Source organism: Scyliorhinus torazame, chromosome 9, assembly GCF_047496885.1.
Source record: "Scyliorhinus torazame isolate Kashiwa2021f chromosome 9, sScyTor2.1, whole genome shotgun sequence".
Taxonomy (NCBI): Eukaryota; Metazoa; Chordata; class Chondrichthyes; order Carcharhiniformes; family Scyliorhinidae; genus Scyliorhinus; species Scyliorhinus torazame.
The window spans coordinates 120,587,401-120,605,284 of record NC_092715.1 but is presented as its reverse complement, the minus strand read 5'-3'; the positions used below and the strand labels follow the sequence as shown (position 1 = coordinate 120,605,284).

The following is a 17,884-nucleotide window of genomic DNA, read 5'->3' as shown; positions in this document are numbered from 1 at the left end:
GATACGTTGCAGAGCTGGGCTGAGAGGTGGCAAATGGAGTTTAATGTAGAGAAGTGTGAGGTGATTCACTTTGGAAGGAATAACAGGTATGCGGAATATTTGGCTAATGGTAAAGTTCTTGGAAGTGTGGATGAGCAGGGGGATCTAGGTGTCCATGTACATAGATCCCTGAAAGTTGCCATCCAGGTTGGTAGGGTTGTGAAGAAGGCCGATGGAGTGTTGGCCTTTATTGGTAGAGGGATTGAGTTCCGGAGTCAGGAGGTCATGTTGCAGCTGTACAGAACTCTGGTACGACCGCATTTGGAGTATTGCGTACAGTTCTGGTCACCGCATTATAGGAAGGACGTGGAGGCTTTGGAGCGGGTGCAGAGGAGATTTACCAGGATGTTGCCTGGTATGGAGGGAAAATCTTATGAGGAAAGGCTGATGGACTTGAGGTTGTTTTCGTTGGAGAGGAGAAGGTTAAGAGGAGAAGGTTAAGAGGAGACTTAATAGAGGCATACAAAATGATCAGGGGGTTGGATAGGGTGGACAGTGAGAGCCTTCTCCCGCGGATGGAAATGGCTGGCACGAGGGGATATAGCTTTAAACTGAGGGGTAATAGATATAGGACAGAGGTCAGAGGTAGGTTCTTTACGCAAAGAGTAGTGAGGCCGTGGAATGCCCTACCTGCTACAGTAGTGAACTCGCCAACATTGAGGGCATTTAAACGTTTATTGGATAAACATATGGATGATAATGGCATAGTGTAGGTTAGATGGCTTTTGTTTCGGTGCAACATCGTGGGCCGAAGGGCCTGTACTGCGCTGTATCGTTCTATGTTCGATGTTCTATGCTGGTCCAGAACACCATCCCGTATACACTCCGGAAATTCCAACTCTATTGAACTGTGATTAATTTGAGTCACACAATCTATATGCAGATTGAAGTCATCCATAATCACAGGTGTTCCTTCATCACATGCATCTCTGATTTCCTGTCTATTGCTATTCCCAACATTACTTATATACTCTGGGAAGATTATTAGGTCTTGGAGATTTGTCCGCCTTCAATCCCATTAATTAAGGATCAGTCTGAGAATGTGTTATCAAATCCAGAACTTTGTCGTAGAAATTATCACTCCATCAATATTTTATTTGTTCCACATATCAGTGCTATTCTCCCTCCAAGAGCCGCAGCTGTGCAGGCCCTCTCACACGGCCCAATCTCACCGGAACCAAATCCTGGCATCCACATATTCCACTGGCGCTCAAGGTACAGTTAAACATCATTGACTTCCAGTGTGTTTAACCTTTGGTGACACACCAGTGACATACAGCACTCACCACACCAGCAGCAAAAGCATGAGCAATCTGCAAAAGCATTTCTTCAGCAGCGTCATCAGGTGGCCCACGTGGACCAATGTCCCGCAACGTCTTCTTGCTTCAAATCGGACTGTCTTCTGGACTTACACGTCCCCCATGTTCCAGGACCCAGGTATTTTAGAAGAAATTGTCTTTCTTTACAGCTACAGAAAGGGAAGCAAACAGCAACAACAGCCTGCAGGTATTTGCAAGTCACCGACAAGAGCAACAAGCAAACAAACTTTCAGCTACAGCAGCCTCCAAGCATTTGCAAGTCACTGACAGGAGCAAGCAACAAACACAACCTGCAGCTGTGAAGTGCTCTCACAACTAACAAGGCCAATTCCTTATTAGCAATAACCTACAACTATTGCTGAAGGCAGCATGGTAGCACAGTGGGTAGCACAGTTGCTTCACAGTTCAAGGATCCCAAGTTCGATTCCCGCCTTGGGTCACTGTCTTTGCGGAGTTTGCACGTTCTCCCCGTGTCTGCGTGGGTTTCCTCCGGATGCTTCGGTTTCCTCCCACAGTCCAAAGATGTGCAGGTTAGGTGGATCGTCCATGCTAAATTGCCCTTAGTGTCCAAAAAGGGCAGGTGGGGTTGCTGGGTTATGGGGATGGGGTGAAGGTGTGGGCTTAAGTGGGGTGCATTTTCCAAGGGCCAGTGCAGATGGGCCGAATTGGCCTCCTTCTGCAATGTAAATTATATGATTCTATGATTCAGCTGTGAAGCTAGGGGCTTCACAGTCAAAGAGAGTTAAAGGGGCCGTCAGCACACAACCAAAGACAGGGCTCTGTCCTGGAAGTGTTTGGTCGAACAGGCAGGCAGTTGCTGTCATTGCCAGTTATGGGTTTCCACAATATTTAAAGATGGTCTGAAGGCCTCACAGGCGAAAAGCCAGTCACAACCACCCACCACACCCCCAAAAGCTTCAGCCTCCCTACCAAGCCCAACCCCGAGGGATCCCCGAGCACTGGGACAGAGGCTCCAGGGCCCTTGAGCTGCATGCCCAAAAATGGAAATGGCTACTCACCTCATCAGTTCCCCTCAACAGCCACTGTGCCAGCGTCAGAATTTTAAAGAGTACTAAACAAGGCCCGCATGATTTCTCACTGGGGAGCCGGTTAATTCCTGGGAGGTCATTACATTCAACTTAAATCTCGCTAACGAGATGGAAATTAATGCAAATTGGGCTTGATGATATGCTCGCCATATTCAGGCGAGGTCCAGAACTTACCATCGGGAGGAGACCAGTTAAATAGCAAACTGGCGCGAATCTCGATTTTGGTCTTTCCTGCTATTTAACCGACACAACCAGATCTGCGCCAGACACAATGTGATGGTTAATTCGCACCTAATATCTCAATTTTCTCCATGTCAATGTCACAATTCAGTAACACATCTATTAGCTTTTGGTGGCGACACGATTGAATGCTTTTGTCAACAAAAACATACCAGTTTATTAAGAAATAATTTTGACTCACTGTATGTGTTACCTCGAGGCGAAGAGGGCTCTTGCAATGCACTGCTTGATAGTCTAGCTGGACCACCAAACAATGCCACGGAGATTGGTGTTACAGCAGAACAACAGCGTATATTGGCAATTCGGTGCGCTCTTGTCATTTCATCATAAATAAGCCAGTCAGTAGGCAGTGCTTGAACAGCCACAGCTTGTCCATTTGCTGGGGGAATCTAATACAAAATTAAGATTGTACATTAAAGATTAATACATACCATCACAAAGAATAATTCAGCTATATAAAAAGTGAAATACTACAGATGTTTGAATGGAGTGGTAAAACAGCAATGTTACTTTTCACTTAAATCGTACTTAACGTTTTTATAAAGTTCCAAGTTTATCAGATGCTGAAAAGGATTCCGCATGATCTCCGATGGCAGAAAGCACAATACCTACCTTCTTATACTGTGGTTGGCTGAGAACGGAGGTAGGGTGAAATCTGACTTTCTTTTCTTTAGACCCAGTCAACATTAAATTCTCTCGGTCAACGTGAATAAGATTTGGGTACATGCCTGCAACTAATGCAGCTTTCACCACAGCCCAATTCTCAGAGTTTGTGTTCACATCTCGAATGTCACCTCCCCCTCGTGCCCTCACAAAACCTGTGAGGCAATTTTAAACAAAGGAAAACATTGAGGCTACAAAACATTTAAGTCCAACTGGTCTTCAAACATTCACACAAATAAAAATAAATCAAATACAAAATTACAGATAAAATTTGCTACAACTATATTAGTGTTTTGGAATGCCCATTTAAAGCTAATCAGCTCTTATCAAATACTCAAAGGTCTTGTTCCTCAGATATCAACTCAAAGAAAAAAAATCAGATGTATTCTTTAAAAAATTAATTATACAAAAGCTGAAAGCATTTATAGCTTATTTCATGCTGATGACTACTGAACAAAACCACACATCTTTATCTGAAACTAGTGTCATGTGAGAGTACCTTTGAGAAATGGGTGTTTATAAATGGGTGTGTATGTAAGTATCTGTAGTGAGAGTACCTTTAAGAAATGGGTGTTTATTACTGCAGGGATGTCAGAGAGTGGGTGGAACTGGGCTGTCTGTCACCTATTTTACTTTCGTTTTAAGGCTGTTTGCTGCAGGGTGAGTTTTAGTTTTGTTTTCAGAGCTGGATAGCTGCAGTCACAGCCAGGTGTATGAATCTCTCTCTGTAATCTAAAGACTGTAAATCGATCCTGGTGATTTAAAAATAATAACAGCAGTGACTTTAACCTGATGTGCTTCTGGTAAAAGGTGTTTTAAGTCTTATGGATGTTAAAAGGAAAGCTTAAAGGATTACTTAATGTTGTATTCTTTGGGGGGTGTATTTGAATTAATGGTTGCTAAGATGTTCACTGTATTTTTTAAAAAGGTTAACTTGAGTTCATTTGCTTTTAAAAAATACTTTTCCATTTCTGCTGTACCACATCTGTAGAGTGGGCCGTGTGCTCCCCATAACCACAATCTATTAAAAGTCGTTGGTCAGGTGAACTCCATGATACACTTTGGGGTTCTATAAACCGTGGCCCATAACACTCGGCAGAGACATAATAATTATATCTATCCAAAGTCTGTCTCCAAGAACCTCCCACTTGCATAAACAGCAGCAAGTGATGCTGGCAAATAGAATCCACGCTCCAGCCTGCTACATCTGATCCTCAGCCACAAAAATTAAAATAGCAGGTACATTTAAAATTATTGCACCTTAATTCTAAAGTCCCCACCACTTACACCAGTAATTTCACAGCATGTGTGTGGCTTCAGTGGAAGGCTTCGCAGCCAGAAGCCAGCCTGATTGACATGCTTGACTTCCAGTCAGTTGGAGAGTTCCCAATCTTGGGATCCCAAGACTGAGAGTACTCCCAGTGAGGGATGGAGGGGAGTGAGGCACAAAGATGGTGGAAATCAAAGCCTGGAGTGAAGGTCAAAGGGAGACAGGAGCTAGGGAGGTATAGGCTTATGTCCAATCGTGGGTGGTTGAGGTAGGCATGTTGGAAGTGGAACTTCCTGGATCCGATGGTCCTTCCTTGGGTTTAACTATGGTGGAACCCAGCCACCTGCGTTCAACTTCACATGTGGAATAACAACGAGGCGAGTACCCTTTATAATATTTAAAAGAACAAGTCCACCGCCCTGAAGCTGCGTGGCTTCTTGCTCACTGTGCCAGATTTTTAACATTTTAACCTCCCACCCATTCTCAAACTTGCTTATTTTTGAGGTTAAAGATCCCCCTCTTAACCTTTCTGCCATCACTTCTGGAGGTCTTAGAGCTTATGTTCCTCTTTCTCTCCCTTTGAACGTTACTGTACTCATTTGTGAATTGTTTCATATTAACAGAGAATCAGATAGAACAAAGAACGTAGAATTTACAGTGCAGGAGGCCATTCAGCCCATCGAGTCTGCATCGACCCTTGGAAAGAGCACCCCACTTAAGCCCCACACCTCCACCCTATCCCTGTATCCCCACCCACCAGGTACGCGGTACATACTCGTGCGACTCGGCCAACGTTGTCTACCTCATACGCTGCAGGAAAGGATGTCCCGAAGCGTGGTACATTGGCGAGACCATGCAGTTGCTGCGACAACGGATGAATGAACATCGCGCGACCATCACCAGGCAGGAATGTTCCCTTCCAGTGGGGGAACACTTCAGCAGTCAAGGGCATTCAGCCTCTGATCTTCGGGTAAGTGTTCTCCAAGGCGGCCTTCAGGACGCGCGGCAACGCAGAGTCGCCGAGCAGAAACTTATAGCCAAGTTCCGCACACATGAGTGCGGCCTCAAGACCTGGGATTCATGTCACATTACATTCATCCCCCACCATGTGGCCTGCAAAATCCTACCAACTGTTCTGGCTTGACACAATTCACACCTCTTTAACCTGGGGTTACCCCATCTCTGGATCTGTAAAGATTTAATCACCTGCTAATGCTCGCATTCCAAGCATTGTCTGGTATCTTTGAATCTGTCTATATATATGTTTCTGGAACATACCTCTTCATTCACCTGAGGAAGGAGCAGCGCTCCGAAAGCTAGTGACATCGAAACAAACCTGTTGGACTCTAACCTGGTGTTGTAAGACTTCTTACTATCCCTGTAACTCCACCTAACCTTTTTTGGACACTAAGGTTAATTTAACATGGCCAATTCACCTAACCTGCACATCTTTGGACTGTGGGAGGAAACCAGAGCACCCGGAGGAAACCCACGCAGACACTGGGGGAGAACGCGCAGACTCCGCAGACAGTGAACCAAGCCGGGAATCGAACCTGGCGCTGTGAAGCAACCATGCTAACCCCTGTGCCACCGTGCTGCCAATTAACATCACCAATGGTATTGCTCATTAAACCAGCGAATATCAAATGAGTTTGTTTTCAAGTGCGCTTAAAAAAGTGAAAGGAATTAAATATGGTGCTTACAGGAGGTGCGCATGGAAGACAATATATTACAGATAATGAATTCTGTTCATTTATTTTTAACGTGTAGGATAATCAACTTAAATAAGAATAAAATTAGGGGAAATTCATACATCACAGCTGTGTTTATAATGGTGGGTTCTGGTGTTCTCTGCTGCTTGGGAACATAAGGATGAAGTTGAAATCATGATGATCAGATGAATGCACATTTTGGAGTTTGGTTTGAGTGACAAGGGGAGGGGAAGCGAAAAGTGAAGCTGCAAAGTGGTTGGTGGCATGAGTGGGAAAGACAGTGTGGTAGGGAATGAGTGGTCAAGTTGAGTGCAAATAATGAAAGGTTGAGAAGCAATGATGGGAAGAAAAGTTTGGTGTTTCCAGAGAATCTGGTCGCAGTTTTGTGCACAGGAGAGTATGATGGGATGTGAATGAGTAATATTCCTCCTCTTGAAAATCCCAAATTGGTTTCATCTAGTGTCAGCTGAAGTCCTGACAATGGGTACAAACATTTGCATTGCAACGGCAGTGTCAAGGCAAAAATAAACTACTTTGCAGTAACACTACATTTGCAGTTTATTTGCATTTTAAACATGTTAGCTAAGATCTTGCTATATGTTTATGACATGCTACCACAATCATGGCTAAATCCTAAAATTTCAAAAGCTGGACAAAGACTTTTAAAAGGCTGAAGCTGTGTGTGCGTGTAACACTAAACAAAATGAACTTTCTCACAGGTTCAGAGAAACTGGCACCTTGTTATCTCTGAAGATATGCTAATGATCCTTGAAGCTGCAGAGGTGAAATTAAAAGGGAATTCTATAAAGCCTTCTAGATTTCATAAGCCACCAAACTGTACCAGTCTGCTAGAAGAAAGCATCTTGCAATCTCCTTTGAAATTCATAATGGTTGGGACATCAACAATCTCAAGAATCCAGGCAATGGAATATATATCCTTAGTTGAAGCTGAAGTCGTGAAGTAGAAGTCATATGACATGACCCCCTAGCTGGAGGAAGCTGTAACACTATTTTGCTGTACGGCCAATCAATCTATCAATCAGTCTACCATCAAATGGCAGAGCAATTAAACAACTGCTTCAGTTCTGTCTTCACAGAGAAAGACACAAATAACTTCCCAGAAATGCTTGGGAACCAAGGATCCACTGAGAAGAGGAATTCAAAAAAATTAGTATCACTAGAAAAATAGTGCTGAAGAAATTAATGAGCCGCTACAATCCCTGGGCCCGATAATCTACATCGCAGGATAGCAACAAAGTGGCTATGGAAAATGTGTTGGCTGCAATCTTTCAAAATTCTCTGGAATATGGAACAATCCTCAAATTGGAGTGTGACAAATCTAACCCCACTTTTTAAAAGAGGGATAAAATAGGGAATTAAGGACTGATTAGCCTGACATCTGTAGTCGGAAAAATATGATGGACTCTATTATAAAGTATGTGACAGCAGGACATTTAGAACATAGAATTGTACAGCACAGTACAGGCTCTTCGGCCCACGATGTTGTGCCAAACTAGTCTGAAACTAAGATCAAATCAACCTACTCCCAATCATTCTAGTGCACTCCATATGCCTATCCAATAACCGCTTGAAAGTTCCTAAAGTGTCCGACTCCACTACCATAGCTGGGAGTGCGTTCCACGCACCAACCACTCTGAGTAAAGAACCTACCTCTGACATCCCTCCTATATCTTCCACCATGAACCTTATAGTTACGCCCCTTTGTAACAGCTACATCCACCCGAGGAAAGAGTTGCTGAACGCCCACTATCTATCCCTCTCAGCATCTTATACACCTCAATTAAGTCACCTCTCATCCTCCTTTGCTCCAATGAGAAAAGCCCTAGCTCCCTCAACCTTTCCTCATAAGACCTACCCACCAATCCAGGCAGCATCCTGGTAAATCTCCTCTGCACCCTTTCCAATGCTTCCACATCCTTCCTATAATGAGGTGACCAGAACTGCACACAATACTCCAAATGTGGCCTAACCAAGGTCTTGTACAGTTGCAGCATAACCTCACGGCTCTTAAACTCAATCCCCCCGTTAATAAATGCTAACACACTATAGGCTTTCTTCACGACTCTATCCATTTGGATGACAACTTTCAGAGATCAATGGACATGAACTCCGAGATCTCTCTGCTCCTCCACATTCTTCAGAACCCTGCCGTTAACCCTGTAATCCACATTCAAATTTGTCCTACCAAAGTGAATCACCTCACACTTATCAGGGTTAAACTCCATCTGCCACTTTTCAGTCCAGCTCTGCATCCTATCAATGTCTCTTTGCAGCCTACACAGCCCTCCACATTATCCACTACTCCACCAAACTTGGTGTCATCAGCAAATTTACTAACCCAACCTTCAACTCCATCATCCAAGTCATTGATAAAAATCACAAATAGCAGAGGACCCAGCACTGATCCCTGTGGAACACCGCTGGTGACTGGGCTCCAGGATGAAAATTTACCATCTACCACCACCCTCTGTCTTCTATGTGATAGCCAGTTACTGATCCAATCGGCCAAATTTCCCTCTATGCCATGCCTCCTTACTTTCTGCATGAGCCGACCATGGGGCACCTTATCAAACGCCTTACTAAAATCCATGTATACGACATCAACTGCTCTACCTTCATCGATGTACTTGGTTACCTCCACAAAGAATACAATCAAACTTGTGAGGCAAGACTTACCCCGCACAAATCAGTGCTGACTATCCTGGATTAAGCTGTATCTTTCCAAATGATCATAAATCTTATCCCTCAGGACCCTTTCCAATAATTTACCTATGACCAAAGTGAGCCCGGCCAAGTGGTTGACGTTTCAGTAGGTGAGCAGTTTAGGAACAGTGACCACAATTCAGTAAGCTTTAAGGTACTGATGGATAAAGTTAAGAGTAGTCCTCAGGTGAACGTGGTAAATTGGGGAAAGCTAATGACAACAATGATAGACAGGAACTGAAGAATGTAGATTGGGGGCAGATGTTGGAGGGCAAATAAACACCTGGCATGTGGGAGGAATTCAGGACCGGCATGTTCCTCTAAGGATGAAGGATAAGTATGGCAAGTTTCAGAAACCTTGGATAATGAGAGATATTGTGAGCCTGGTCTAAAAGAAAAAGGAAGCATTTGCCAAGGCTAGGAGGCTGGAAACATGCAAAACAATTGTGGAATACAAGGAAAGTGGAAAGGAACTTAAGGAGTCAGGAGGGCTAAATGGGGTCACAAAAAGTCACTGGCTTGCAGGATTAAGGAAAATCCCAAGGCTTTTTAGACATATATAAAGAGCAAGAGGGTAGCCATGGAGAGGGTTGATCTACTCAAGGACAGGGGAGGGAATATATGCGTGGAGCCAGAGGAAATGGGTGAGGTATTAAATGAGTACTTTGCGTCAGTATTCATCAAACAGAAGGACTTGGTGGATGAGGAGTCTGGGGAAGGGTGTGTATATAGTCTGTATCATGTTCAGATCAAAAGGGAGAAGGTATTGGGGGTCTTGAAAAACATTAAGGTAGATAAGCCCCCAGGGCCTGATGGGATATACCCCAGAATACTGAGAGAGGCAAGGGAGGAAATTGCTGGGGCCTTGAGAGAAATCTTTGTATCCTCACTGGCTACAGGGGAGGTCCCAGAGAATTGGAGAATAGCCAATGTTTTTCCTTTGTTTAAGAAGGATAGCAAGGATAATCCAGGTAATTACAGGCCGGTGAGCCATACGTCAGCAGTAGGGAAATTATTGGAGAGGATTCTTTGAGACAAGATTTACTCCCACTTGGAAATAAGTGGACGTATTAGCGAGAGGCAACATGGTTTTGTGAAGGGGAGGTCGTGTCTCAGTAACTTGATCGAGTTTTTCCAGCAAGTGACAAGATGATTGATGAGGGGCAGGCAGTAAGGCCTTTGACAAGGTCGCTCATGGCAGACTGGTACAGAAGGTGATGTCGCAAAGGATCAGAGGTGAGCTGGCAGGATGGATACAGAACTGGCTCGGTCATAGAAGGCAGAGGGTAGCAGTGGACGGGTGAGTTTCTGAATGGAGGGCTGTGACTAGAGGTGTTTCTCAGGGATCAGTGCAGGGACCGTTGCTGTTTGTAATATATATATATAATATATATATATGTGTGTGTATGGAGAGCATTAACTAGGAGGAGAGGTTGGAGAAACTTGGTTTGTTCTCACTGAAACGACGGAAGTTGAGGGGCGACCTGATAGAAGTCTACAACATTATGAGGGGCATGGACAGAGTAGATCGTCAGAAGCTTTTTCCCAGAGAGGAAGAGTCAATTACTAGGGGGCCTAGGTTTAAGGTGCAAGGGGAAAGGTTTAAAGGAGGTGTACAGGCAAGCTTTTTTCTTTTTTTACAGAGGGTGGCGGGAGCCTGGAACTCTCTGCCGGGGGAGGTAGTGGAAGCAGATACAATAGTGACTTTTAAGGGGCATCTTGACAAATACATGGATAGGATGGGAATGGAGGGATTATGGTCCCCAGAAGGGTAGGGGATTTTAGTTCAGACAGGCAGCATGGTCGGCTTGGAGGGCCGAAGGGCCCGGTTCCTGCGCTGTAATTTTCTTTGTATAAGAAAATAGCGTGCAAAATTAAAGCACATGGGATTAGAGTAATATATTGGCATGAACTGAGTTAGTAGACAGGAAACAAGAGTAGGAATAAATGGGTCTTTTTCAAAGTGGCAGGTGGTGATGAGTGGGATCAGTACTTGGAGCCCCAGTTAATCACAATTAATATCGATGATTTGGATGAGGAAACCAAATGTAATATCCCCAAGTTAGCTGACAACTGAAAATTTGGTGGGAATGCAAGTGGTAAGGAGGATGTGAAGAGGCTCCAAGGCCTTTGAGTGGGCAAATGCATGGCAGATACAGTATAACTTATCCACTTCAGTAAGAACAGAATGGAAGAGTATTATTTAAATGGTAAATGATTGGGAAATGTTGATAGTCTTTTGTCCACTATGTATGTACTGTGTACATTCCCTTGGCCACAGAAAAATACTTTTCACTGTACTTCGTTACATGTGACAATAAATAAATATCAATCAATACCAATCAATATCAATTGGGAAATGTTGATGTGCAAAGGAACTTGTGTGTCAGTGTACACCAATCACTGAAACCAAGCATCTAGGTGCAGCAAGCAAGGCAAATAGGGCACTTTGGGTGGTGGCATAATGGTGAGCAGTGGCACACCTGGTGGCTCCTGCCAGGATACTTTATTTTTGGCCTGATATGGGCGATTTCTTTGGAGGAAATTTGTGTAGTTTGATGGAATAAGATCCCTTCGTATTGGAAATGTCCGGTAAATGCAACACAAGGCAGAAGTCGGTCAAGGGATTGTTGTCAGACAGGGGACAGGGAAGGTTCCTGGAGCCTCAGCAGGAGGAAATATGGTGGAGGCTTCTGCTGTGTCATTGGTCCCTCAGTGGTTGACTGAGACATTGGTTAGTTTCTTGACCGTCAAATTTAAGATGCAGCGGCAGGCAGTCACTGAGGATCTGGAAAAGGAAATGGAAGGAGCTTTGGCCCCAATTCGGATGGCCATGGACAAGATAGATTAGCGGAGAGGTACAAGGAGCGATGATACAGGAGAGGTAGCGCTCTCCTACCATAGTGTTTGGATTATCTTCCTGGAGGCAGAGATGGTGTTGTTGGCTGAGGAGCGTAGAGCGTGAAAGGCCAAGGTTGATGATCTGGAGAATAGCACCAGCCACCAAAACTTGAGAAGTTTGGGCTGCCGGAGGGTTTGTAAGGTTCAGACTCAATGGGCTATATGTCCAAGATGTTAAGAACGTTGATGGGGGAGGGGGTCTTTGTGACCCCTCACGAGTTGCACAGGGCCAATCGGCCGCTGAGGCAAAAGCCCAGATCTGGGGAGCCGCGAAGGCAATCATAATCAGGTTTCATCAATATCTGGATATGGAGCGGGTCCTGAAGTGGGTGAAGGACCATCATGACTGTAGATGGGAGGGCTATGCCATCAGAATATTGCAAGATGTTGGGGCAGAACTGGCGAGAAAGCATGCAGCATTTATAGAAGGCCAAGGCCATGCTGTACAAGAGCAACGTGAGGTTTGGTGTAGTGTACCAGGCTCATCACCGGCTGACTTTAGAGGACAGAGACTATTACTTTGATGCGCCAGAGGATACAAATGAGTTTGTAAGAAGCATGGACTGGGGATGAAATAAAGTGTTTGTTATTTGTTCATTGTCAAGTTCATCTGTATTTGTATTTTTGTGGGATTTTTGTCATGTGGGAGAGGGCTCAAGGTTGTGTCTGGGCTTGTTGGTGGGTGTTTTTTCTGGGCGAAGTTGAGGTTTGTATATTGTACTGTTGGGAATGTTTTTGGGAGTAGGAGGTTGGGTGTCGATTTTCATCTATTGTTCTGTATTTAAGTTTGGTCAGGACGGGTGGTGCTGATCGTTGCTGTCCTGTTTAGCTGACATTAATTTGTACCCGGTGCGGGGGTCACCTTGCTAGCGATATAGATGGGGAAATGTCTGCAGCTTGTTACCACCAGGATGTCTTTTTTAAGGTAATGAGCTTAGGCTTTTTACTTCTGTTCTGTTCGGGGACAAGGAAGGGGGCTTTGTTCCTTTGTTGGTTGTTTGTTTGATTCTCAGGGTGGGGGGGAGTTGGAAGGGAGAGGAAGGGTATACTGCTGATGGTTCCTTTGTTTTTGGACTGGCTTGATGGGGGAAGTGACGGCCATCTTGGGTGGAACCGGAGCTGTGTAGGTTGGGACACAGCTGGATTGACTCAAGGTGGATATGGCTGATCTGGGGGACAAAGATAACTTGGAATGTGAGAGTTGAATGGACTGGAAAAAAGGTCCCTGGTGTTTGCGCACCTGAGAAGTTTGAAGGCAGATGTGTTTTTTTTACAGCAGACCCATTTGAGGATCAAGGATCAAACAAAGTTGTGGAAGGGATGAGTGGGTTTTGATTGTCGGGAGTGGGGAGGCGCTGCTGTGTTGATTAATAAGAGGGTGGCTTAGTCTGTGCTTAATATAGTAGCAAACCCAGGTGGGAAATACATTGGGTCATTGGCGGGCATACCGGTGTATTGGTCAATGTCTATTCACCGAACTGGGATGACATGGCAATCATTAATAAGATGCTGGCATCTATCCCATATCTTGATTCACATCAGCTAACTATGGGGGAAAACTTCAATTATGTTTTGGATCCCAGGTTGAATAGGTTGAATTCCAAGTCTCTTGAGCCATCAGGGTTGGCAAAGGAGTTATTGATGTTCATGGAACAGATGGGGGCAGGGAGCAGACCCACGGAGATTTAGGTTTCTGAGGCATGAAGAGTTTCCTTTTATCTCCCAATTCCATCGGGTTTACTTCCAGATTGACTTGTTTCAGGTTGTTCTCTCTCTTCTCCCTAGTGTGGGGGGGGGGGATATTCAGCGATCGTTATATCAGATCATGTTCCGCATTTTGTGGATCTGATGCTGGGACACTTGCAGCAACTCCCGTGGAGACTGAACATGGATAATAGTTTTGGGTTGCATGTATCCTCTGCCATTGGGGAGTACGTTGAGCTCAACAGGATTGAGGCAATCTCGCCTTTCATGCTCTAAAGGAGGTTATTAGGGTGGAGATAATCTCTTATAAGGCCCACATGGATAAATCTGGGAAGGTAGACAGGCGGAGGCTGGTGAACTCCATTCTCGAGGTGGACTACCAGTACTTAATTGCCCCAAACCAGAGTTATTGGCAGAAATAAATTGCAAATGGGTTTTGAGATGTCATCAACAGGAACAGCAGTGAGCCAGCTGCAATGCTAGAGGGGACCTTTTACAAATATGGGGAGAAGTCGAGTCGGCTGTGAGCTCACCAGCTGAGACAGCAGATGGCCTCCAGGGAGATAGTGCAGGTTAGGGACTCGGATGGCAGATTATCTCAAGTTTGCTGTGGGGTTATTAATAGAAATTGGATGACACAATACCTTGAATGGTTGGGAAATACGGCACCGGTTAACAGGCGGAATTCAAAATCATGATATCCTTCTGTTTCCGGATAGGAGGTAAGTGGAGAAATCATAGCCATTTAAATTAACCCGTCTTCCTACCCAGAACATTTGAGTTTCAGATTGGGGGTGGGGGGGAGGGGGGGGGTGTTAGGATTACGTAAACCGTGATTTTCAATAAAACCGTTACCACTTTAAAACCAATTTCTTCCTGGTCAGTTTCTTTTATTAGCAAATGGTTTCTTTGTGATCAACAGAGGGAAATATCTTGGAAATGAAAGCAGAGTAAGTCAGACCAAAGTAAGAATTGAGGCAAAGGTCATCTCTCTACAAGCAATGATGCCTCAATTGGGTGTCCTTCTTGTTTGGCTAGATGCTGAGACTTCAATATTATGAAACTGACTTGCCTTCCTCTCAGGGTGGCGAGGTCATGATAGTGTCCCTGCATGGAGGCCAAGGACCACAATCCCTGGCAGCCTGTGAGCTTCAGTGCATGCTCATTGAGTGGCAAAAGTGTCTGCTTGTGCATGCTCTTTTTTGATTTTCTCCTCCTGCAGTTAAAGGATTCGGCCATCCTGACAGTAGTGTGCCTACATGGAAAAAGGCACAAGAATTTGATGACAGGGCCCAATATGGCACCATAAAAGGAGGGAGTACCGAACCAGTGGGGAAGATCCAATGGAGGAACAAGCAGAGGGACAGGGAGAGGCCCTAACAATAAGAGTTCCAGGCAGAGGACGGGGAGAGGACCCAGCTAAGAATTGAGGCCAGCTGAGAAAGAGGCTCCAAGGAGAACTTGGGGGAAGCCCTGTAGATCTAAGAAGGTAGCAGAAGGTTGGTGACTCCATGCTGCAGGCTGCTGCAGCAAAGGTAAACTCTGGAACAGTAGTACTCTGCTCAGAGCTTAAACTGACCTTGTGAGTTGTGCTGGTGTGCAGACTCAGGAATCCAGGGGACTGGAGTCTCAGGAGATGAGACTGAAACAAGGTGCACAGTCCTTGAGGCAATCTCAGACGCAGCAACGTTTGGAGAATTCCAAAGCTAGATCTGAGAGAAAGTTCAATGAGACTGGTTGACCCACTGTATTTATGGAAGTCTGAGCGGGTGGTTGAGAAATCTGTGGAATCTGTCTTGGTCACATCTGCCTTTCTATTGTTCAGTGTGGACTGTTCAATCACAGTTTGCTTGTTAACTGACATGTATAGCATATTAATCCTGAATATTAAAGTACAAGGTAGATGTTGTAAATTGTTTTATCTTTCTGACCTTGTATTGTAAAGTTTATTTTTGTTTGTTCTAAACCTGTAGAATCTTGTATCTTCCTTCTCTCAACCAGTGTCTCAACTCTCAAACGTCTTATTTTTTTTTTTAAAAAGGTGCTGGTCCCCAACCAGATCATGCCAAGAGCTTGTAGGTCTTGGCCCAGGATCATACCAGTTATTACATTTCAGTTTGCATTGCATTAATTTCTATTTACCTGAAGCTCTGAGCTGTCCCAACAATTGGGTCCTCATGCCAATAATGATTTCCATTGTAGCTTGAGAAAGAAAGTTTTTTTCACAGAATGCTCTCTCCCAACCATCGCTGCGGGCTTTTTGCCAAGCCTGAAAGAAAATAATTCAAAGCAAATAGTATATTTAAAAATCACACAAAATAGATTAAACAGTCATATTGTTCAACACAAATTTACACATATTGTTCCCCAATTCAGCAGCAGTTTTTGATGGACTTACAGAGTATAACCCAACATTGCTGTTGCACACGTTTTGAGTACATAGAACACAAACACAATGCAGCCAAAAATAAAAAAGCCAATTCTCATTCGTATCATACTCGGTATAGTGTTTAATATAAGCACGTTCCTTATAGAAATTTAAGTGACACAACATATGGGATACAGTAGTAATCCAGTCGCGGAGATGAATAATCCAGACAATTTGAAGTCAAATCCCATGTCAGTTTGAAAATTTGAATTCCTTAAAAAAAAAAAAATCTGGTAATGCAAACTACGCATCAGCTTTTAAATCAGTGAACAGAGTGAACTCAGTATGGTAGAAACACAATAAATTCATCAATAGGCCAAAGGGAAAGAAACTTATTGCCCTTATATTCTATGAATACTAGCCCACCGCATTGTGGTTGGGTCAAAATTCTAGAACTCCTTACCGAACAAGACTGTTGGTGCACTTAAGCCACATGGACTGTAGTGGGTCAAGAAGGCAGCTCATCGCCACCTTCTCAAGAGCAATTAGAAACGGGCAATAAAAACACTGCCCTAGCCAGCGGTGCCCATGCCGTGAAAGAATTTTAAAACTGCCTTCCGGTGACGGTGATATGCTGAGTGGACAACAAAAGGCACTTTTAGTTGGGTTTTGTCCAAACTTCAAAGGAAAAAAATCTCTCAACAGCCAAAGGAGGGTAACCAAGAAAGGATGCCAGTGAAAGGGGCCGTAGAGACAGCAAAAGCGGCAGAAAGAACCACGACCAGCAGGGGGACGAGTCGACAGACCTATGAGGGAATGGGGCCCTGGCTACCCAGGAGAGAGGGCGGTCAACGACCAGAACATTAGCCTCTCCCCCCACCACCTGGAGACTGATGGAAGAGTTTCCTGATAAAGGAGCTGACCGCCAAGAAGGCGGCGATCAGGATAGAGATCAAGGTGTCGGTCAAGGTGGCGGTAACAGACTATGGCCACCATGCAGAAGGCAATCGATGGGCTGGTGAAAAATGTGGCAACTCAGGGGAGGACGATCCTCAACCTGGAAAAGACCTCGACGGACCAGAGCGACAAAATTGTCGCCCTGGAGGCGGAGGTAAAAAGGTTGGTGACCGCCCAGGGAAACCTAGGAGGAAACGTCGAGGACCAGGAGAACAGGTCCCAACGAGAAAACATCACGATCGTGGGCCTGTCGAATGGCATTGAGGGCAAGGACCAGACGGACTAGGTCGCCCAGTCAGGAGAGACAGCTTCCCCAAATTCCCAGAGCTCAGAGAGCACAGGTCGCTGAGCCCGAAACCTAAGGCCGGGGAGCAGCCAAGGGCGATTATCGCAAAGCTCCACCGATACCAGGTCCCTGTGGTGGGCACGGTAGACAAAAGCAAGCCCCTGGAAAGGACATGAAATCAGAATCTACCAGGACATTGGGGCAGCGTTAGTAAAACGCAGGGCCGAGTTTAATCATGCGATATCGGCCCTGTACACGAATGGGGTACGTTTCACTATGCTGCTCCCAGCCAGGCTCTGGGTCACATACCAAATAAAGGAGCATTACTTCAACTCCCCCGGAGAAAGCGAATTATTTTGTCAGAACCAAAGGCCTGGACAAGGGACAGGCATTGTGATGACAGGAGTTGTGCAGGGAAAAACTCTGAAAGAGCAAAAGACTTATTGGACAGTGAGCCTGTTTGTGCAGGACTGTGCTGCCTCGTTCTGATCACAAAGTGAAGACTGGGTCTAAGAAAAGAGCGGGACTGGGGAAGGCAAGGCGCCACAAGCAGTCACTTTGGAATGTCCCTAAACAAAGGGAGACCCCCGAATGCAGGGACGCACCCGCGTGGCATACACACAGTTGGCAGCCATGTTGGGTGCCCCCTAGA

General features: G+C 45.0%; 1 protein-coding gene across 8 annotated transcripts in view; it reads right to left on the bottom strand.

The window, feature by feature from the left end:
* Positions 1 to 17,884, bottom strand: part of ythdc2 (YTH domain containing 2) — a 227,156-nt gene that overhangs the window by 42,809 nt on the left and 166,463 nt on the right. For 6 of the 8 annotated variants that reach the window (XM_072516464.1, XM_072516459.1, XM_072516461.1 and 3 more), the window contains 3 exons: positions 15,764 to 15,890; positions 3,260 to 3,465; positions 2,829 to 3,036 (listed from right to left, as the gene is read on the bottom strand). In XM_072516464.1, coding sequence (XP_072372565.1) covers positions 2,829 to 3,036; positions 3,260 to 3,465; positions 15,764 to 15,890 — 541 coding nt within the window. The remainder of the gene's footprint in view (positions 1 to 2,828; positions 3,037 to 3,259; positions 3,466 to 15,763; positions 15,891 to 17,884) is intronic. The other 2 variants (XM_072516462.1, XM_072516463.1) reach the window with 1 other exon arrangement.